We start from the raw sequence: 23,547 nt of genomic DNA on the forward strand, positions 1-23,547 counted from the left end.
CCTTCCACAGATATCCTCAGTGGAACTTGTGGCTTTGACGCACTTCACACGGTCCCCCCCCACCCCGCCGGAAACATTTCCCGACTTCCTCCCAGCAGCTAGCTAGCATTCTGCCCTGTGTGCTCTTGCTGCGTTTTGTTCCTCTTCCGTGAGGAACAGCTGTTTGGAAGCCTCTCTTCCCAGACAGGAACTTCAGGGCACTGAATATGCCTTACTTGTCCCTGTAACGCCTCTGTCCTGCAGAGTGCCTGGTACATACCAGCTCTTTGATACACTTTTACTTGGAGAAAAGAGTCGCATATGTGACTACACTCAATCCATTGACCAAGAGCTCCAGATGTCAGGAAAGGATGCATTCTGTTAAACTAAACGATCACGAAGAGCACTTATTCATAATGCTCAGATATCATCATCCTGGTTCCTTAGTGTATTTTACCATCCTTGGGAAATATGTTACTGGTTAAGCCCAGGAAAGTAAATGGCCAAATCATCATCCCAGGAGGAGTGACAGTACAGATTAGAAATGCCACGGCCCAAGTCAAGGCATGGCTCCTTCTTCCTCTTTTTTTTTTCTATGTCACCAAGTGCCAGCCCAGCACTGATCAGTTGTCTCACAAGCACAGATCCTCTGAATCCTAGGGTGGGAAGGGTACTGGAAGTTGACACAGTCCAAGCCATATCCGGGGCATAAATCCTTCCCGAGCATGTGCACTGAGTGGCCATCCCCTCAGGATGTCCTCATCCCTAATCAAGGTGATCCTACCCAGTGCAGCCCATTGTAACTTTGAGAAGCCTCTCTGTTGAAAAGTTCTTCCATATGCTGCCCTCAAATCTCTTTCTCTCATAATTCCACAAATCGATCCTGGGTTCTTTGTCTCTTGTGACCACTGAAAACTAGTCGAATCTCTCTTCCAGATATTTGAAGACAGCTGTCATGGCTGATTCAATGTCCCACTTGTTCAACTGTCTCTCCTGTGATGCTGTTTCAAGTGTCCTCACTAACTTTATCCTTTCTCATGCTACAATCTAGACCCCCAATGATGTGCACCAATGTGGAATTTAAACATCCCAAGCACATTAGTTTAGCAGTTTTATCACGTAGAAAAGAAATAGATCAACCGAGAAGCCTTTAAAAGCATTAGGGGAGGGAAACGGAAAAGTTTGTTTTAATTTTAGATAAGCTTTCAAACTGTAATGACTTCAATCCTTCATTCTTTAGCTGCTGGCTTGTAAAGGGGCCTGCGGGGAGATTGCGTTTCCTCACCTCTATGCCAACATGCTTGCACAAGGGGGCCGTGTTTAGTCAGCAGTTGGGAAGGCTACGTGGCCTTGCTCCCAGACGTGTCCTCGTTCACAAACATGCGTTCCGCCATATTGCAGGTTAACATGCTCTGAGACATGCCTCTCAGGATGAACACTGTGAGGAGCGTTGCTCTCTTGTGTTACACTAGTTGTTAGGAGTATGAATAATAACGTCAAAACTTGAACTTATCTAGTAATTACATCTTTCTTTCCTTTTCTCTTGCTCTCTCTCTCTTCTTTTTTTTGGCCAGTGCAGGTGCTTGACTAAAGATTATGAAAAGCGCCCAACAGTGTCAGATCTTTTACAGCATAAATTCATTACTCAAATCGAGGGCAAAGACGTGATGTTGCAAAAACAGCTCATGGAATTCATCGGCATTCATCAAGGCATGGGAGGCACAGAAAAGGCCAGGTAATCGAATAACATCTTCATTCACAAAGTCCAAACATCACCTAATAACACTGCACAGTTTTATAATGCGATAGTGCTGAAGGTTAAAAAAAAAGAACTCATTTAAATTAGTGCACTGTGGGTTCTGAGATAAGGGGATATTTGCATGAAAAGTGAATTCATGTGTTGAGTTGCATCCCGATATTGGTAACGTTGCTTGCAGCATTTTCTAAACAACTTCATCAGAATAAAGAACGTAAACTTTAGTAGATGATTAGTGTTGCCATACATTTTCTTGTGTTTTCTGATCTTCCGTAAAGTTAAGGTATCTTATATTTGGGACTTAAAAAGAGACATAAACCTGAAAAGACTTTCTGGTAAGTATTATTTCTTGGTATCATTTTTTTCTGGTTGAACTCTATTCAGAAATATTTTAAATATCATTACTCCTACTTCCTATTTGGGTTTCTAATAATCTACTATGTATAGTTTATGTAATATTGAATAGGCCTTTTACTTATTATAGATAGTATACATGTTTATGTCAGGGAACTAAGAGGATACAGAGAAATATACAACAAAATGAATCAAGTATATCATTTTAATCTATAACCTTCTAGTATCTTATGAATGGATATACGTTTTTTAAAAATTAGAATACTATTTATATGTGTCCTGGAACCTACTTTTTTTTTACCTTGGTAATCCCCATCACCTATTTCACCCATCCCCCATACTGTCTCCCGTCTGACAACCACCAGTTTGTTCTCTGTATTTATGAGACTGTTTGGGGATTTTTGTTTGTTTGTTTGTTTGTTTTGTTTTTTAGATTCCACATATAAGTGAAATGAGACAATATTTGTCTTTCTCTGTTGGACTGTTTTACTTAGCATATACCTTCTAGGTCCATCCATGTTTTTCAAATGGCAAGATCTCATTCCTTTTATAGTTGAGTAATATTCCATTATATAGTTATACTACATCTTCTTTACCCATTCACCTTTCCATAGACACTTGGGTTGCTTCCGTATCTTGACTATTGTAAATGATGGCACAGTGAACACATGGGTGCATATATCTTTTCAAATTAGTTTTTCATTTTATTTGGGTAAATAGCTATTAGTGGAATTACTGGACTGTATGGTATTGCTATTTTAAATTTTTTGAGGAATCTCCATACTGTTTTGCAGAGTAACTACACCAGTTTCCATTCTCACCAACAGTGTGTGAACAGTCCCTTTTTTCCACATCCTCACCAACACATTATTTCTTGTCTTTTTGATACTAGCCATTCTGACAGGTATGAGCTGATATCTCATTGTGGTTTTGATTTGCATTTCCCTGATGATTAGGGATCTTGAACATCTTCTCATGTCTGTTGGTCATCTGTATATCTTTGAGAAAATGTCTATTAATGTCTTCTTCCATTTTTAATCAGATTATTTGTTAATGTTGGGTTGTAAAAGTTCTTTATATATTTTGGATATTAAATCCCTTATTGGATATATCATTTGCATATATCTTTTCCCATTCAGTAGTTTGCTTTTTCATTTTGTTAGTGGTCTCCTTTGTCATGCAAAAGGTTTTTATTTTGATGTAGTCCTGACAATTTATTTCTGCTTTTGTTTTCCTTGCCTGAAGAAACATGTCCATAAATAATGTTGCTAAGGCCAATGTCCAGGCCAATGTCCAAACCAATGTCCAAGAGAATACTGCCTGTGTTATCTTTTAGTTTTATGGTTTCAGGTCACATTTAGGTCTTTAATCCATCTTGACTTTATTTTTGTGTAAGAAAGTAGTCCAGTTTCATTCTTTTACACGTAGCTGCCCAAGTTTCCCAATACCATCGAAGAAACTGTCTTTATCCCATTGTATATTCTTGCCTCCTTTTTCATAGATTAATTGACCATATAAGAGTAGGTTTATGGGCGCCTGGGTGGCTCAGTTGGTTAAGCGACTGCCTTCAGCTCAGGTCATGATCCTGGAGTCCCGGGATCGAGTCCCGCATCAGGCTCCCACCTCCATGGGGAGTCTGCTTCTCCCTCTGACCTTCTCCTCGCTCATGCTCTCTCTCACGTCTCTCTCTCTCTCTCAAATAAATAAATAAAATGTTTAAAAAAAAAAAGAGTAGGTTTATTTCTGGGCTCTCTATCCTCTTCCATTGATCTATGTGTTGGAGCCTGCTTTTTTCCACTGAAGAGTGAATAGCCATGTCATTAAATCCATGTCATTCATATTATTCTATGACAGATTTTTTAAATACTGCCAGCATTACCTTGTATGACTTTTTAATGATTGATTTAAATAATCCCCTATTATTAGATATTTAGGTTGTTACTAATTGTTTCTATCTCTGATAAGTAACTTTGTAATGAACAGAGTTGCACATGAATCCCTTATTATTCTTTTCTAAGATAAGTTCCTAGACACAGTGCTAAGTCAAAGGGTAGCCTTTTGTAGTTTCAGTTTATTCTTGAGAATTCTATTAGTTTCATTTAAGGAGCATATCATTATTTAAGGGCTAAGTGAGGAGAAGTGAGTGGAAAATGGTGCATGGGGGCGCCTGGGTGGCTCAGTGGGTTAAGCCTCTGCTTTTGGCTCAGGTCATGATCCCAGGGTTCTGGGATCAAGCCCCACATCAGGCTCTCTGCTCAGCAGGGAGCCTGCTTCCTCCTCTCTCTCTGCCTGCCTCTCTGCCTACTTGTGATCTCTGTCTGTCAAATAAATAAATAAAGTCTTAAAAAAAAATAAAAAAGAAAAAGAAAATAGTGCATGACTTAAAAGGTGATTCTATTTGAGTTACTGTCAGGGGTCACATGTTTCATTCCTATTTGTTTAATGCCTAACTGTGTGCCAGACATTGTTAGGACTTTATATTATCTCATGTGATTTTGTAACATCCCTGATATAGGACACTCCGTTTTCACAGCTGAGAAGAACCAAAGTTTACAGAGGCTAATTAACTTCTACAAGGCAACACAGGCAATGAATGACCTAGCAGGAATTCAAATCCTGGTCCCTAAACCCAGGCTTTATTCACATGAGTAAACAGAGTAATGTTAGTAGACATCTCTGGAGGTTAGGCCTTGCCTATATGAGTTTACAGCCTTGCTAGAGAAACAGAACTCATATACCTGTAGTGAGGAAACATTACATTGTGAGTGGAATGAATTACAGAGAAGAAGGAAGGAGGCATGTAATTTACAGTGAGGAGATGGCTCTGGGCTCACACATGTCCTTCCTTCCTTCTTTTTGTGACTGTAGTTCCATAGTCAGCCACAATCCCACACTTCCCAGAGCAAGTGGACAAACAACAAGCAAACAAACAAAATGAACAGAAATTGAAGTGTACCAGCATCATGTTGGGTGCTCAAGAACTATGGAAAATTTGAGATTTTACCTTACTTGCAAGCTAATAAGTTGACCTGCCAGTTACAAGCATATTGGCAGAAGATATGAGACTCCAGGATCAGAGACAAAGGACCTTACTATTCTTGTTAAGCCAGGAACATAAGTTTAATATTCATGATGGTTATTCTTGTCCCACAAATCCTAGTGCTGATGTGGAATGACCTAGATAGATTGGTGTATACAGTGGGTTTGCCAGATAGTGTAGGGACCCTGAGCTTGGGAAACTCCAATCTTTGAAAAGGGAAGGGCTAGTGAACCTGCCCAAACTTTGTCCTGGAGCAGACATTATCTTTACTATTTTGTTAAGCAAACAACTTCCATCTGTCATGGAGAGAGACACTATCTCTAATTTCCACCATTTGCTATACAAGCATTCTTGGAAATACAGTCTGGAAACAAAGCTAATATAAGACATGCAGAAACGAGAGAGACCCATGGATAATTGTCTCCCAGCATTCAAACATCGTAAGAATGGTTGAATTAAACAATATTTAGATTCTAAGTCTGTTGCTCTAAGTTCCAGAGATAAAAACAAAGAAAAAAATTATTGAAAACAATTCTACATTGGGCACCACATTAAATTCAACCCTTGTGTTTGAGTCACAAAATTGATTCTTGTTTATCTTGTTAAGAATTCAGAATATGTTTTCAATGTGAGAACTTCTGTTTCACTAAGAATTGTGGAAAATTTTCAGTCATTATTCCGTTAAATATTGATCTTCTCTTATTCTTTTTATTTTCTAAGAGATAAATAATGCAATGTCCCAATATACCTTATGTGTCTTATGCTTTCTCCTTTATGTTTGTCTTTCCTTTATCAATCCTCTGCTGTATTTTGGATGATTTCTTCAAAATTGTTTCTCAATTCACTAATCCTTAGAATAGGACTAGTCTAGAGTTACCCTGTAAACTTTTTTTTCAGGCTGATATTTCTGTAAACAGCTGTATTTTTCATTTCTACAGTTTCTTACTTTTTGTAAACGTTCCTTATTCATTTCTGTCTTTATGTCTGGCTGTTCATATCTGGCTAATTTATTTTGTGTGTGTGTGAATGTAATTCTTTTCTTTTTCTCTGTAGACTCTTTAACAGTCATTTTTTTATTTATATTCCAACCAGGGTGAATTGTCCTGATTATTGAGTTTATTTGCTTCCTTAATATTTGGTTTCCTTCTGGGGTTTAGAATTTTGATTTGCTCTCCTGCCTGGAACCGGGGGTGGGGAGGGGCGGTTTGCTCTGCTTTTTCTTTTCTTCTGCATTCTTTTCTCCTATTTCGAAAGTTTTGCCTTAGCCGTAATATGGCTTCAGGAGTCTTTCTGCTCATTAGCACTTTGAGGATATTGCAGATCTGGTCATGGAAACAGTAGGAAGTAGACCCAGTGTATGCTTGGTCTTGCCATCACAGGTACTTGGGTCCAAAAAAGAAAGAAGATGCAGAATTTTTTCAGTGTTCTCTTTCAGGTACGAGACAACCCTTCCCACATTCAGCTCCCAGCCTAGCTCAGGGCCTTCACTGTGAGTGGGGTGTTTCATTTCCTTTACTGTCCTGGCCTTTTCTGCCTTTTTCTAGTCCTGGACTTTGTGTCAGCCTGTGGTTTCTGCCCTCCTTCCCAGGGTGTATCTGACTTTTTAGGTCCACTGTCATGTTCATCTTGTTTTGGAGAAGGTCTTTGTCATTTTAATTCAAATTAAAAAAATATTTTAAAAAATATTTCATCTTTCACAAGTGTATATTTGGAGGGGGTGAGAGTAGAGTTTGGATCATTAATGTACGACACACTTTTGGCCATAGAACTTAGTCTGAGGTCATAGGAAGAGGAAGTATTTTCCTGCTCTCAGCATTTTTATACTAGTTCCAAAGTGTGAAACATATTCAGGCAAAAGAAGAGACACTGCAGGGAGCCACTTGCAACACCTTGGGAAAAAGTAGTCTTCAAAATCAGGCAGAATTATTTGATTTGGTACAGTTCCCGGCACTAGTAAAGTTGATCCAAAATCTGACTGTACTAAATCAACATGGCTAACTCAAAGCTGACATTTTTTTGTATGTGATATTGACATTTTGAAATTGGGTTGATATATGTATTTGGCTGGATAATTTTTTTTTTAAATCCTAATTAGGTTTTAAAGAAGACTGTCCTATGATAAATTGAATACAAACTGAGTACTTTAAATTTCCCAATAACGACCAGGGGACAATGTTAGAAGGCACTGTGGGATGGATACAAGAACTTTCTTTTTTGAGTCAAGGCCTGAATATAACAAGTCACTCGCATAACTTACTCAACTAGTCTGAGGAATTGAGATGCATAGAAGCCGCAGTTGCTTCCATGACTAACTCTCAAACCATGGAAATGCATTTTCACAGGAGTTAAATTGACAGTGTTACAATGCAGACTGAATCAGTGAGAACTTTTAATTGTAAAATATTTTAAAAGAAAAGTTTGGCTTGGGCACCGGGGAGGCTCAGTCGGAGAAGCGTCTGCCTTCAGCTCAGGTCATAATCCCAGGGTCCTGGTATCGAGTCCCACATCGGGCTCCCTGCTGCACAGGTACTCTGCTTCTCCCTCTGCCCCTCCTCCTACTCATTCTCTCAATTCTCCCTCTCTCAAATGAAAAATAAATAAAATCTTTAAAAAGGAAAAGTTTGGCTCTTGAATCCAGTATTGTATTCAGTTGCCTGATTTCATGGGAATAGATAAAGTCATTTGTAATTGAAATGTACTATTAAGCTTTCTTGACTAAAAACAATCCAGCCCAATTTAAGAAGAAAAGCAATTGAGGGGAAAAATGCTGGCTGGCTCAGAGAATTGAGAGGAAGGCAGAGTGCCAGGCTTATGCCTGAAGCAAAGGAAGCCTCAAATAGCCTCCCTCAAGAGCTGCTTCTAAGAAGCCACCACTGACACCCACCCTCCCTGCTCCAAGTCCTACAGCAACACTGCTTTCTGAAATGCCAAAACCACCTCAAAATATTTGTAAACTGACCTTGAGCTTTGTCACTCCCTCAAGACTCTAAGTTCCATACAAGACCATCTGATTCCCATTCTTAGGTCACAAATCCATGTTGTAGGTGAAGAAAAAGCAGTGAGAAGCCCTTGCTTCTCCCTTACTTCTGGTATCTGTATGAGGCAGAATCCTTTCTTGCCACCATCTTGGAATTTCTCCCCACAAAGGAAAGCTATTTTGAAATACTAAAGCAATAAATTATGTGGAATATGCAAACAGCTTCCTGAAATTCTTTTATGTATCTTGAACCTTTACCTAAAAGTGTTATTTAAGGTATGATGTGCATTCCTTATAAATAAAGGCAAAACCTACCCCAGTACATAGTTGAATGATAAATCCCAAACGAGGATTTCATTTTGTGGGGCGCCTGGGTGGCTCAGTCGGTTGAGCTTCCAACTCTTGGTTTTGGCTCAGGTCATGATCTTGTGTGTTGAGATCTCATGGGTTCTGGGATCAAGCCCCACATCAGGCTCCCTGCTCAGTGGGGAGTCTACTTGAAAAATTCTCTCCCTCTGCCTCTCTTCCCACTTGCTAACTATCAATCAATCAGTCTTTTAAAAATTTTGGTTTTGTGGCGTTTATATTATTAACATGTTACCTTTAACATTTTATATACAAAGCAAAATAACTTTAGTATTTTGCTCGATACCCTCGATATGCTAGTGGTGATTAACTTTGATGTGTATAAATTGTGTTTTGGTTATATTTTATAGAAGCAAAAAGGAATGTTGGTAAGAATTAAGTAACTCAAACATAGTTATTTCTTAGGCCAAAAATAATGGCTGTATTTGTGGTGGTCTTAAAATCACCCCATTTGGAGGAGTCAAGATGGCGGAGAAGTAGCAGGCTGAGACTACTTCAGATAGCGGGAGATCAGCTAGATAGCTTAGCTAAAGATTGCAAACACCTACAAATCCAACAGGAGATCAAAGAGAAGAAGACAGCAATTCTAGAAAGAGAAAATCAACCACTTTCTGAAAGGTAGGACTGGCGGAGAAGTGAATCCAAAGCGACGGGAAGATAGACCGCGGGGGGAGGGGCCGGCTCCCGGCAAGCAGCAGAGCAACGGACCACAAAATTGGGACTTTGAAAAGTCTGTTCCGCTGAGGGACATCGCTCCAGAGGCTTAACCGGGGTGAAGCCCACATGGGGTCAGCGTGACCTCAGGTCCCGAAGGGTCACAGAAGGATCGGGGGTGTCTGAGTGTCTCAGAGCTTACAGGTAATAGAACGGGGAAGCCGGCTACAGAGACAGAGCCGAGGAGTGAGCTCTAAACTCGGGGTTACCTTGAACCGGTCGCAGGCTCGGTCAGCTCGGAGCGCGGATGGAGGCAGGGTGACGGGAGTAATTGGGCGCTGTTCTCTGGGGGCGCACTGAGAAGTGGGGCCCCGGGCTCTCGGCTCCTCCGGGCTGGAGACCGGGAGGCCGCCATCTTCATTCCCGCCCTCCAGAACTCTACGGAAAGCGCTCAGGGAACAAAAGCTCCCAAAAGCAAACCTGAGCGGATTACTCAGCCCGGCCTGGGTAAGGGCGGTGCAACTCCGCCTGGGGCAAAGACACTTGAGAATCGCTACAACAGGCTCCTCCCCCAGAAGATCAACGAGAAACCCAGCCAGGACCAAGTTCACCTATCAAGGAGTGCAGTTTCAATACCAAGTAGAGCGGCGGAATTCCAGAGGAGGAGAAAGCAAAGCATGGAACTCATGGCTTTCTCCCCATGATTCTTTAGCCTTGCAGTTAATTTAATTTTTTTTTCTTTTTCAATTTTTTTTCTCTTCTTCTGCTAAATTTTTTTTAACTTTTACCCTTTTCTTTTTTAACATTTTTTAACTAGTTTATCTAATATATATATATTTTTTTTCCTTTTTATATTTTTTCTTTATTGGTTTTCTTTTTTGTTTCTTTTTTCTTTTCTTTTCTTTTCTTTTCTTTTCTTTTCTTTTCTTTTCTTTCTAAACCTTTTTATCCCCTTTCTCCCCCTCACAATTTGGAATCTCTTCTGATTTGGCTAAAGCATATTTTCCTGGGGTTGTTGCCACCCTTTTAGTATTTTACTTGCTCCTTCATATACTCTTATCTGGACAAAATGACAATTCACCACAAAAAAAAGAACAAGAGGCAGTACCAAATGCTAGGGACCTGATCAATACAGACATTGGTAATATGTCAGATCTAGAGTTCAGAATGATGATTCTCAAGGTTCTAGCCGGGCTCGAAAAAGGCATGGAAGATATTAGAGAAACCATCTCGGGAGGTATAAAAGCCCTTTCTGGAGAAATAAGAGAACTAAAATCTAACCAAGTTGAAATCAAAAAAGCTATTAATGAGGTGCAATCAAAAATGGAGGCTCTCACTGCTAGGATAAATGAGGCAGAAGAAAGAATTAGCGATATAGAAGACCAAATGGCAGAGAATAAAGAAGCTGAGCAAAAGAGGGACAAACAGCTACTGGACCACGAGGGGAGAATTCGAGAGATAAGTGACACCATAAGATGAAACAACATTAGAATAATTGGGATTCCAGAAGAAGAAGAAACAGAGAGGGGAGCAGAAGGTATATTTGAGAGAATTATTGGAGAGAATTTCCCCAATATGGCAAAGGGAACTAGCATCAAAATCCAGGAGGTTCAGCGAACCCCCCTCAAAATCAATAAGAATAGGTCCACACCCCGTCACCTAATAGTAAAATTTACAAGTCTTAATAACAAAGACAAGATCCTGAAAGCAGCCCGGGAAAAGAAGTCTGTAACGTACAATGGTAAAAATATTAGATTGGCAGCCAACGTATCCACAGAGACCTGGCAGGCCAGAAAGAGCCGGCATGATATATTCAGAGCACTAAGCGAGAAAAACATGCAGCCGAGAATACTATTACCAGCTAGGCTATCATTGAAATTAGAAGGAGAGATTAAAAGCTTCCAGGACAAACAAAAACTGAAAGAATTTGCAAACACCAAACCAGCTCTACAGGAAATATTGAAAGGGGTCCTCTAAGCAAAGAGAGACCCTAAATCTAGTAGATCAGAAAGAAACAGAAACAATATACAATAACAGTCACCTTACAGGCAATACAATGGCACTAAATTCATATCTCTCAATACTTACCCTGAATGTTAATGGGCTAAATGCCCCAATCAAAAGACACAGGGTATCAGAATGGATAAAAAAACAAATTCCATCTATATGTTGCCTACAAGAAACTCATTTTAAACCTGAAGACACCTCCAGATTTAAAGTGAGGGGGTGGAAAAGAATTTACCATGCTAATGGACATCAGAAGAAAGCAGGAGTGGCAATCCTTATATCAGATCAATTAGATTTTCAGCCAAAGACTATAATAAGAGATGAGGAAGGACACTATATCATACTCAAAGGATCTGTCCAACAAGAAGATCTAACAATTTTAAATATCTATGACCCTAACGTGGGAGCAGCCAACTATATAAAACAATTAATAGCAAAATCAAAGAAACACATCAACAATAATACAATAATAGTAGGGGACTTTAACACTCCCCTCACTGAAATGAACAGATCATTCAAGCAAAAGATCAACAAGGAAATCAAGGCCTTAAATGACACACTAGACCAGATGGACATCACAGATATATTCAGAACATTTCATCCCAAAGCAACAGAATACACATTCTTCTCTAGTGCACATGGAACATTCTCCAGAATAGATCACATCCTTGGTCCTAAATCAGGTCTCAACCAATATCAAAAGATTGGGATCATTCCCTGCATATTTTCAGACCACAGTGCTCTGAAGCTGGAACTCAATCACAAGAGGAGATTTGGAAAGAACCCAAATACATGGAGACTAAACAGCATCCTTCTAAAGAATGAATGGGTCAACCAGGAAATTAAAGAAGAATTGAAAAAATTCATGGAAACAAATGATAATGAAAACACAATGGTTCAAAATCTGTGGGACAACAAAGGCAGTCCTGAGAGGAAAATATATAGCGGTACAAGCCTTTCTCAAGAAACAAGAAAGGTCTCAGATACACAACCTAACCCTACACCTAAAGGAGCTGGGGAAAGAACAAGAAAGAAACCCTAAACCCAGCAGGAGAAGAGAAATCATAAAGATCAGAGCAGAAATCAATGAAATAGAAACCAAAAAAACAATAGAACAAATCAATGAAACTAAGAGCTGGTTCTTTGAAAGAATTAATAAGATTGATAAACCCCTGGCCAGACTTATCCAAAAGAAAAGAGAAAGGACCCAAATAAATAAAATCATGAATGAAAGAGGAGAGATCACAACGAACACCATAGAAATACAGACAATTATAAGAACATACTATGAGCAACTCTACGCCAACAAATTTGACAATCTGGAAGAAACGGATGCATTCCTAGAGACATATAAACTACCACAACGAACCAGGAAGAAATAGAAAGCCTGAACAGACCCATAACCAGTAAGGAGATTGAAATAGTCATCAAAAATCTCCAAACAAACAAAAGCCCAGGGCCAGATGGCTTCTCGGGGGAATTCTACCAAACATTTAAAGAAGAACTAATTCCTATTCTCCTGAAACTGTTCCAAAAAATAGAAATGGAAGGAAAACTTGATCACCTTGATCCCAAAACCAGACAAGGATCCCATCAAAAAAGAGAACTACAGACCAATATCCTTGATGAACACAGATGCAAAAATTCTCGCCAAAATACTAGCCAATAGGATTCAACAGTACATTAAAAGGATTATTCACCACGACCAAGTGGGATTTATTCCAGGGCTGCAAGGTTGGTTCAACATCCGCAAATCAATCAATGTGATACAACACATTAATAAAAGAAAGAACAAGAATCATATGATACTCTCAATAGATGCTGAAAAAGCATTTGACAAAGTACAGCATCCCTTCCTGATCAAAACTCTTCAAAGTGTAGGGATAGAGGGTACATACCTCAATATTATCAAAGCCCTCTATGAAAAACCCACCGCAAATATCATTCTCAATGGAGAAAAACTGAAAGCTTTTCCACTAAGGTCAGGAACACGGCAGGGATGTCCGTTATCACCACTGCTATTCAACATAGTACTAGAAGTCCTAGCCTCAGCAATCAGACAACAAAAGGAAATTAAAGGCATCCAAATCAGCAAAGAAGAAGTCAAACTATCACTCTTCGCAGATGATATGATACTATATGTGGAAAACCCAAAAGACTCCACTCCAAAACTGCTAGAACTTGTACAGGAATTCAGTAAAGTGTCAGGATATAAAATCAATACACAGAAGTCAGTTCCATTTCTCTACACCAACAACAAGACAGAAGAAAGAGAAATTAAGGAGTCCATCCCATTTACAATTGCACCCAAAACTATAAGATACCTAGGAATAAACCTAACCAAAGAGACTAAGAATCTATACTCAGAAAACTATAAAGTACTCATGAAAGAAATTGAGGAAGACACAAAGAAATGGAAAAATGTTCCATGCTCCTGGATTGGAAGAATAAATATTGTGAAAATGTCTATGCTACCTAAAGCAATCTACACATTTAATGCAATTCTTATAAAAGTACCATCCATTTTTTTCAAAGAAATGGAACAAATGATCCTAAAATTTATATGGAACCAGAAAAGACCTCGAATAGCCAAAGGAATATTGAAAAAGAAAGCCAAAGTTGGTGGCATCACAATTCCAGACTTCAAGCTCTATTACAAAGCTGTCATCATCAAGACAGCATGGTATTGGCACAAAACCCGACACATAGATCAATGGAACAGAATAGAGAGCCCAGAAATAGACCCTCAACTCTATGGTCAACTCATCTTTGACAAAGCAGGAAAGAATGTCCAATGGAAAAAAAGACAGCCTCTTCAATAAATGGTGTTGGGAAAATTGGACAGCCACATGCAGAAAAATGAAATTGGATCATTTCCTTACACCACACACGAAAATAGATTCAAAATGGATGAAGGATCTCAATGTGAGAAAGCAATCCATCAAAATCCTCTAGGAGAACACAGGCAGCAACCTCTTCGACCTCAGCTGCAGCAACATCTTCCGAGGAACATCGCCAAAGGCAAGGGAAGCAAGGGCAAAAATGAACTATTGGGATTTTATCAAGATCAAAAGCTTTTGCACAGCAAAGGAAACAGTTCACAAAACCAAAAGACAACTGACAGAATGGGAGAAGATATTTGCAAATGACATATCAGATAAAGGGCTAGTGTCCAAAATCTATAAAGAACTTAGCAAACTCAACACCCAAACAACAAATAATCCAATCAAGAAATGGGCAGAGGACATGAACAGACATTTCTGCAAAGAAGACATCCAGATGGCCAACAGACACATGAAAAAGTGCTCCATATCACTCACCATCAGGGAAATACAAATCAAAACCACAATGAGATATCACCTCAGACCAGTCAGAATGGCTAAAATTAACAAGTCAGGAAATGACAGATGCTGGCGAGGATGCGGAGAAAGGGGAACCCTCCTACACTGTTGGTGGGAATGCAAGCTGGTGCAACCACCCTGGAAAACAGCATGGAGGTTCCTCAAAATGTTGAAAATAGAACTACCCTATGACCCAGCAATTGCACTGCTGGGTATTTACCCTAATGATACAAACATAGTGATCCGAAGGGGCACGTGCACCTGAATGTTTAGAGCAGCAATGTCTACAATAGCCAAACTATGGAAAGAACCTAGATGTCCATCAACAGACGAATGGATAAAGAAGAGGTGGTATATATACACAATGGAATACTATGCAGCCATCAAAAGAAATGAAATCTTGCCATTTGCAACGACGTGGATGGAACTAGAGGGTATCATGCTTAGCGAAATAAGCCAATCAGAGAAACACAACTATCATATGATCTCCCTGATGTGAGGGAGAGGAGATGCAACATGGGGGGTTAAGGGGGTAGGAGAAGAATAAATGAAACAAGATGGGATTGGAAGGGAGACAAACCATAAGTGACTCTTAATCTCACAAAACAAACGGAGGGTTGATGGGGGGAGGGTGTTTGGGGGGGTGAGGTTATGGACATTGGGGAGGGTATGTGCTATATTGAGTGCTGTGAAGTGTGTAAAGCTGGCGATTCACAGACCTGTACCCCTGGGGATAAAAATATATGTTTATAAAAAATAAAATTAAAAAAACATCACCCCACTTGTCCCAGCATATATGGTTTTCAAACCAGGATATAAGGCGACTTTGAGACAGATCTGAAAGGATTAACAAATGAAAGACAAACTAAGTTTTCCAACTCTTCAGGACTGAAAGCCTTGGTTCAAGCTTTCAATTCTTTATTTAGGTATAAGACTTTATGTCATGAAAATTCAGTTGAATGGGATTCTGATTTTACAGAAAAAAAAAAGAAAAAAAACCAGAAAAATCAGTAGGAAGTAATAATAGGGTTTTTTCAGTGTGCTGCAATGCATGATTCTATTTTATCTATTTTCTGGGCATGATAATTTTTCTCTAATGGCTGTAACTATGTCTTCGTGAGAATTATGTACCCTTTGGAACGTTTATTCATTTCCCTTAATATGTGGGGCTTTTAAAATGCTTATCCTGGCTCTTATAATAACCATTCTTTTTGATTCCCATCTCCACGTGAATATTTCAAAGACACTTCAAAATGAACATGTCCAAAATTGAATTTACACTGTCCCACCCAAAATCAGTTCTTTGGTCCCTTTCTTATTAATGGCACCACTGCTCAATTCCTTATGCCAACCAGAAATCTAGGGATTATTTTGAAGTATGCTTCTTTCCTACTTTCTGTGTTAGTCCAGAGGACGGCTAAATTTCTTATGCTCCCATTCAACCCAACACCAATGGTGCTAAAATCCTTGCTACCATGGAAATCATGAATTGAGATAATGCCGATGTTGTCTCAGTGTTTATTGAGGCCATTGTGCAAAGACCTGGACCGCATGCTACCATGTGGGAGCTGACGGCTGAAGCGTATATAGTCTGTGCACCTGGGGGCTGCTGTTTTAATAAAAGGGATAAGGCAAGCCTGTAAAAAATCATTATACAAAATAAGACGTTCCAGTCCCATGAAAGGAATACAAACCGTGTCCTATGAGAGTTAGAAGAAGCAGAGAATGTTTATGGTAACAGGGACAGGGAGGCTTATCCAGGAGGTGGCCTTTGAAACCCCACTGGAATAAACAGGACTTAGTCACGTGTGAAAATAGAGTTACCACCTGCTGAACATTATTTGTAGAAAGAACAGCCTGAGTAAAATCAAGAAAGCAAGGAGAAAGGCAATGCTCACAGAAAGGCAAGAATTTAATCAAAGTTGTAAGGGGAAAACTCAAGAAATATGGTTGGAGATACCCACAGAGAGCTGACTACAGGGACAGAGCACCAAGACTGTTTATGGCAGTACTTTGGGATGCTTTTTTTGTCCCCAGTATTTCTTCGTAACTTAAAGCTATTGTATATTTTTTTAAAGTAAAAGAAGTTGGTCTCCATCATATTGAATGACCAACACATTAATGGCTAGTGTTTGGCTAGTTGGAGATGACAAATCAATTGATATATTTATTTCTATGTATTTGTGAGTTGTTTTAATTGTTTGATGTGTGCATCTGTGTACGTGTGCTTATATATTCTAAGTAAATTTTATTTTGGAAAATTCCAGGTTTATCTTGGCCAAAATAAGGGGTGAAGGAATTGTCCATATAAAATCTAAGAGAAAAGTTCTTTATAAGGCACAAACAGGTGACAGCATCTGGCCAAGATAGGGAATCAAGAAAAATGACAGGTGGAAATGGGGGAATGTATTAAGGGCCCATCTAGTACCAGGAAATTTAGAAAACAAGTGATAACTTATCCTTCCCCCTTAAAATAGATCCTTATGCCTTTCTTTCCTACTTCCTCTTCCAGAAAAGCTCCCACATAAGAGCTAAGTAACTTCTAAGCATGGTCCATTAAGGAGGTTTATAAGGAACAGGCTAGTGAATAAGCATTCTCTAGGGAAGACCCATTATGCATATCTCTGCTTTTAAGTCTCAATAAATAAAGGAATTCAAATAAACAGGAAGAAGAAGTTGTTAAAATGTCCTAACAAGCTGTGAATAATGCCTAGGAGTAAGTTACACTGAGGTTTCAGAATAAAATTCTTTACAAACAGGAAGAAACCGCCAAGGACAGGGGAAAAAAATAACTGTCAACCAAGGTGGGGGGGGGAAAAAGAATGTGTTCAGGGTCGTTTTCTCTTCTGTCATGAAGATCTGGGGCCAGAACCCATTTGTCCTAACACCTCGTTCAGTTTCTGTCCGTATCATCCTGCCCCCCCGCTTTTTTTTCCTCCAGAGAATCGTCATACTAAAGAGACTACTGTTACTGGAAGGAACTTCTCTTCTGGTTCCTTTTTGAAGAGACCAGAATGGAAGCCCATAGAAATCCAGTCCTACCAATTCAGTAGCAAGCTTGTGGCCAGCACAGGGCTGTAGCTCAAATCCCAGGATTTTCAGAACAGCACTCTTACTGGTTTCTGTATCTCTCACTGGAAGTAGAAATTGGCCTTCACAAAACTGGTGATACAAAGAGTTTTTGTTGGACTTTTGGGGACTGCTTTGTATGATTTTACTCCTAATGGACATTTTGGCCTTTACCAATTTCTTTGCGATCCTGCGCTTTACTGAGTAGCGTGTTCAAGGGTCAAGAAATCTTTGCTCACATTTCCCTAGACTTCTTTGTTTTAATCAAGAGGGTAGAGTATAGAAATAAATAAGTCTAAAATGGCAGTCTCATTGGCAGCATTTTTGAAATATTTGGGATACAGTCATGTACTAACTTGATTTTAGTGACAACTGGACAAAAATTGATCATCAATGTCGTGGTCTTTTCATTTCTCTTGGAAAGAGCCCCTTATCTCTGCAGTGAGTTTAAGGATTTGCATTTGTTATTAGTAAGCAAGTAAACAGTGAGGGCCAACAAAACTGCATTAACTTATAAAACACTTTGTCCCATTTCTCTGGTAATTGCTACTTGAAGTTAAACCACACTCCGAGACTTCTTCTAGTGTGCTATTTTTCAGTCTTTAGTTTCATTGAGGTCTGAAAGGACAAGTTCTCAGTGGCTCCTAGCATGTCACTGATGACAGTGTGTGGGCCTGTGACCACCAACGTGTCCATCCCTTCCCTACCCCGTTCCCCATCTTCACCCTGGCCACAAGGGCACTGGCTATGCTTTTTCATTCATCTCTGGACTCATGCAGTATTCTCTCCTTGAAATCTCCCCTCTTCATTCTCTCCTTGAAAATACACTTCAAAACTGTATCTCCAAAAGTCAGTTCACCACTTTTGAGATGCCTTCCCCCAATCCCCAAGTATATTTACATTTTCTGTCTTCTGTGGTCATGCAGCCCCTTGTTCCTGCTTCAGAGTCAGACAGACTTAGACTCAAGTCCTCATCCTTTCGTGTACTAGTCCTGCCATGTACTAGTTTTGTGACTCTGGGCACGTAACTGAACCTCTCCTTAGACCCAGTTAATTCTTGTCTATGAAATGGGAATGCAAATACTGCTTACCCCATGAAGCTGTGAGGATAAATGTAAAACACCTAAAAAGCATGGGCGTGGTACCTGGCACAGTGTAAGTTATTGCCATCACTTAATGGTACTTATATACAATATATTTTGTGAATCTTAATCATCTTTGCATCTCCAGTGCTGGGTCCAGGACTTTGCAAGCAGTGAGTGCTCAATAAATATACTGTTGACCCTTGAACAGCATGAGGTTGTGTAGTCAAAAATCCAAATATAACTTTTGACCCCCCCAAACCTGAACTGCTAATAACCCACCATTGACTGGAAGGCTTACTAAGAACATAAACAGTCAATTAGCACATTTTGCATGCTATATATATCATATACTCTATTTTTGCCATAAAGTAATCTAGGAAGAAGAAAATCATAAGGGAAAGAAAATACATTTACAGTACTGTACTGTATTTTTTGGAAAAAAAAAAATTCACATGCAAGTGGACCCATGCAGCTCAAACCCATGTTGTTCAAAGATCAACTATATATAAACTTTTTTTTTTTTTGCAAAGATTTTATCTATTTATTTGACAGAGAGAGAGAATGCAAATAGAAAGTGACAAGCAGAGGGTTCAAAAGCTGAGCAAGGAGCTGGATTCAGGACTCAATCCCAGGATCCTGGGATCATGACCTAAGCCCAAGGCAGGCACTTAACCGACTGAGCCACCCAGGTGTCCCAACTGTATATAATCTTGACTTAAAGAGCTTGGGTTGAGATCTGAAATAGAATGCCCTCATCTGGCTTTATATATTTAACAGACACAATTAATAGTGCATTTAACTATTTATTACTCAACTATAAAAATAATGGAGAACCAACATGAAAGATTTTTCTTGAGAGAAGGATTTTTTCATTTTTTTTCTAGAGAAAACTTCTTTTTATAGTTTTCTTGCTGGGATAGGGGCAGAAACAGAGGACTTGGGAAAAAATAATAAAATTTACACAAACCTCTCATTTGTTTCTAAAGTCATCTCTATGAAGTTGTGTGCTCATGGGTCATGTTCTTTCTTTTATGATAACACCATTAAGGCACAGTGAGCCCTTGCAGAGGTAGGACTGAAACTTCTTTCATCTCTGTGTTTTTTCTAGAAATGCAGTTATTCATTCATCAGGAGAATCTAACCAATACCCTGAGGGTAAATCTTGTGTTTTAGAGGTGTTTTCATAGTGGAAGTTACAGAGTGAATGGATTTGGGCATGCCAGTGTCTTATTATAACCAGTACATGAGGTTCTACGATGTCAATTCTGCCTCTTGTAAGAGAATATTGCATATTCTGTTTGAAGCCCCAATTTAAAGGACTCAAGCTTTCATTATCACTCTGGTTTTACAGTTTTGCCAACACAGTATTCACATGCTCCCACTTAATCTTTGCCTGTCTCACTCCATTACTTTTCTCAGATGGGAGCCATTGGAAACTTTTGCTTTGAAACTTGTTTTGATTGTCTCTGCTTCTTAATTCTTTTGAAAGAATAATGAATATGGATATTAGTTTATTTCTAAAAGTGACCCTTACTTATTATTTAAAAACCCAGCAAATACATAAAAATATAAAAGTAGTTTTAGGAAATCCCTTGAAACCACAGCACCAAGAGGAGGGAAAAAAAATACCCAACATAAACATTTGATGAACACAATTCTAGATTTCTTTCTGTATGTGTGTGTGTAGCAAGAAAGATAGTTTTTACAAATGTGGAATTCTTCTATAAGTACTATTTTATTGAAATTTTTATTGACATATTATAAATTTACATGCATTTGTAGGAAATAATACAGACAGACCCATGTATCATTTGCCCAATTTCTCTCAATGGTTATATTTCATAAAACTATATAAATACTCTTTGAAGTATTTTACTCAAACTTAACAGAAGAAAGAGAAACTTAGGGCAAAAAGGAAAAAAAATTGTTGAAAGTCAAATAAATGTTCATCTCTTCACCTCAAGACTTTTTGGGTTTTGCTTAAATTAAAAGGTTAGATTCATTTTGATTCAGTTCTAGACAACCTCTGCTACCTCCTTGCTCTGAAGAATGAAGTTAGCATAGTTACACTTCCTCCCATCTCCTTGATGTCCACATCCTGGACTTGTTACCACATTCTTTTATGTAATTAATGCTTCATGTTTGTAGTCCATCTGTGAGCCAATTTCTAGGGCTGTTTAATCTTTTTTTCTGTATTTAAGTTGATTCAATGTACACCTCAAGTCTTTTCGACTATACCCTTCCTTTTCTGAGAACCTTATTTTAATTATTCTCTTGGGTCAGTAAATCGTGTCAACTCCTAATTATTTCTAGAAAGCCTCAAACCCTAAATTCTTGCTTTCTTGAGCTTGAAGCTCAGGTTAATTAGGTAAAGTAGACTTAGGTCGGTGTTTTCTTCTCCTCAAAACACTGCAAACCCTGTTCCACTCTGGGGCAGGTGTATTGCTATTGAGAGAACCAAGGCAATGAGCCTCCTCCCTTTGTTCATGGCTGGTTCTTTCACAGGATGTCTTTTGGGGGGTCAGAAGCTTCACGAAGCTGTGTCTTAATGACCATTTTTCCAGATCCATTTCATTTACACTGGGCCACGTGTAGGAGCCAACTCCCACTGCCTCATGAGAGCCAACTGAATCTTTGTTCTTTTCTCTTTCATTTTGTGTACTTAACCCATGTGCCTTACCCTGTCTGTGAATTCAGTCATGTTTATTCCCCATCTTTTCTTCAGTCATGATTTTTCCTCCATCCCTTTTCTGATCACAGACAACTCAGTTTTTATCTCTTTCTATTGTCTTATAATCTGTTTATTAAATCTTCGGACCATCTCTTTCAAGAGAAAAAAAAATCTTCAGAGTTTGCTGTCTTAATGAGATCATATAAGAAGCATCTTTGAAGGATGGAGAACTTCTGTCTGAAAATTTTCTGCAATTCTTTCCTGTGGTATATATATTCGTCAGTTACCTTGTGCTTATAATCAATCCTTAATTACTCCTCTTTCTCCCCTCCCCCATTTTGGTTTTGGTTTTGGTTTTGGTTTTGGTTAGAAGAATATACGGTGATGGATGTCTTCGAAGTAGAATTGGAAATAGCTGTGTGCTAACCAAAAAAATAATGGTGAATGGAAGAAGGATGATTTGAAACTTCTTCAGCTTGGATTAGGTTGATTCTCTTGAACACCCTCCTACCAAATCGGCATTTTCTTTGCCTTCTCCCCTCAGTTTTGAGCCTTTAAGAAGTCACTGTACAAGGCCACTGGCCGGTACCAGCCCAGGGAACACCATTCATACCATGGTCTCTCTAATGACAGTCTCTCTGTGTCATGTCATATCTCGATTATTGACTGCTGCTGCTTCCCTGCTCCCTCTACCTGGCCTTCCCCTGGCCACCAACCACTCCTTTACTGACAAGTAGATGATAGGTCACTCTTCCCTGGTCTTCTCCCACCCCTTGATTTCCTGAATGTGAACCGGGTCTTCTCAGGACTTTTCCCCACTTCCCACTATGGACTTCTCACACCCCTGGAACCGACAGCTCCGAGAAAAGGCTCATTGAATCCCACTCTCAGGGTGGTGCACTTTCTTTCAGAAAAGTCCCTTTCTGGAAATAACCATGTGGTGTCACAATTTAGCTACCCAAGAGAATAATTAAAGAACTCAGAAAAGGGGAGGCCTAAGGGGTCACATGTTGGTTTTCAGCTTCCTTTCTCATTTTAATACAGATTTCTCATTATTTGACCATTATGACTATGCTTTGGGACTATGGCCATTTCTGTTTTTTCATTAAAGAAAGACACTTTTCAATTCTTCCTCCTTTTTGTTGTTTAATGAGTTGTCAAGGAAATGAATAATTACTTTACTCTATGATCTTTAACTTGAAGTAACTCTTGGCCAACTTCCTGATAAAATAGGACAGGGTGTGAATTAGAGATTGCCACAGTTTTTGGGTGCTTCTTGTTGGGGAGTCTATGTTGCCCACCCCTGCGGCCCAGTACTTTCTCTGACATCCTCAGTTAATAAAAGATAGCCAAAGTAAGACTATGACAGTTTTAAGCCCTTAAAAAAACTGGCATTGTCTGCTTCTTGTCTCTCGGAACAACCTCTGAGATCCCAGAACTGCCATGAAGGAAGTGTGACTAACCATGATCACCATGCCGGAGAGAGACACGTCAACCACTCTGAGCAACCATCCTAGTTGAGCCCAGCCTCCCAGTGCCAACTATATGAGTGACACTATCTTGGCTCCTTCAGACCAGTCTACTCACCAGGTGACTAGCACTGAATGACCTTAACCGATACAACATGGAGCGGAAGAGTTTCCTATCTGTGAATCCTGCATGAATCCCTGACCCACAAATCATGAGATATTATAAAATCGTTGAACGAAGCTGCAGAGTTTGGGGATAATTGTTACACAGCAATGAATAACTAGAACAGGAGGATCTGAATCTTACTGAAATCACCAATATTCATAGTACTAATGTGGCTTAACACTCTTGGATGGCTTATGTGACAAGTCCCACCTTGAATGTAAGGGAGATTCAGACATGTCTGGGCAGTAAGTAAGGAGAGTCTGTTCGCGTAGGTGAAGGACACCCAGGCCTTCCGGGAAAGGAACGGAAACTGTGCCAACTTCCACAAGCCAAGCATTTCTTTTCTTTTTTTTTTTTTGGTCTTCTAACTTTTTTGTTTGTTTTGTTTTTTTTTAATCACTTTTTAAAATTTATTTTCAGCATAACAGTATTCATTGTTTTTGTACCACACCAGTGCTCCATGCAATCCCTGCCCTCTCTAATACCCACCACCTGGTTCCCCCAACCTCCCACCCCCCCACCTCTTCAAACCCTTCAGATTGTTTTTCAGAGTCCATAGTCTCTCATTGTTCACCTCCCCTTCCAATTTCCCCCAACTCCCTTCTCCTAACTC

The 23,547-nt window shown here is 39.3% G+C and overlaps 1 protein-coding gene across 6 annotated transcripts in view; it reads left to right on the forward strand.

Moving 5' to 3' along the window:
* The window catches only part of MYO3A (myosin IIIA), a 248,501-nt gene that overhangs the window by 66,338 nt on the left and 158,616 nt on the right, over positions 1–23,547 (forward strand). For all 6 annotated transcript variants that reach the window (XM_047743195.1, XM_047743199.1, XM_047743198.1 and 3 more), the window contains one exon: positions 1,559–1,714. In XM_047743195.1, the coding sequence (XP_047599151.1) occupies positions 1,559–1,714 (156 nt within the window). The remainder of the gene's footprint in view (positions 1–1,558; positions 1,715–23,547) is intronic.

Source organism: Lutra lutra, chromosome 8, assembly GCF_902655055.1.
Source record: "Lutra lutra chromosome 8, mLutLut1.2, whole genome shotgun sequence".
Taxonomy (NCBI): Eukaryota; Metazoa; Chordata; class Mammalia; order Carnivora; family Mustelidae; genus Lutra; species Lutra lutra.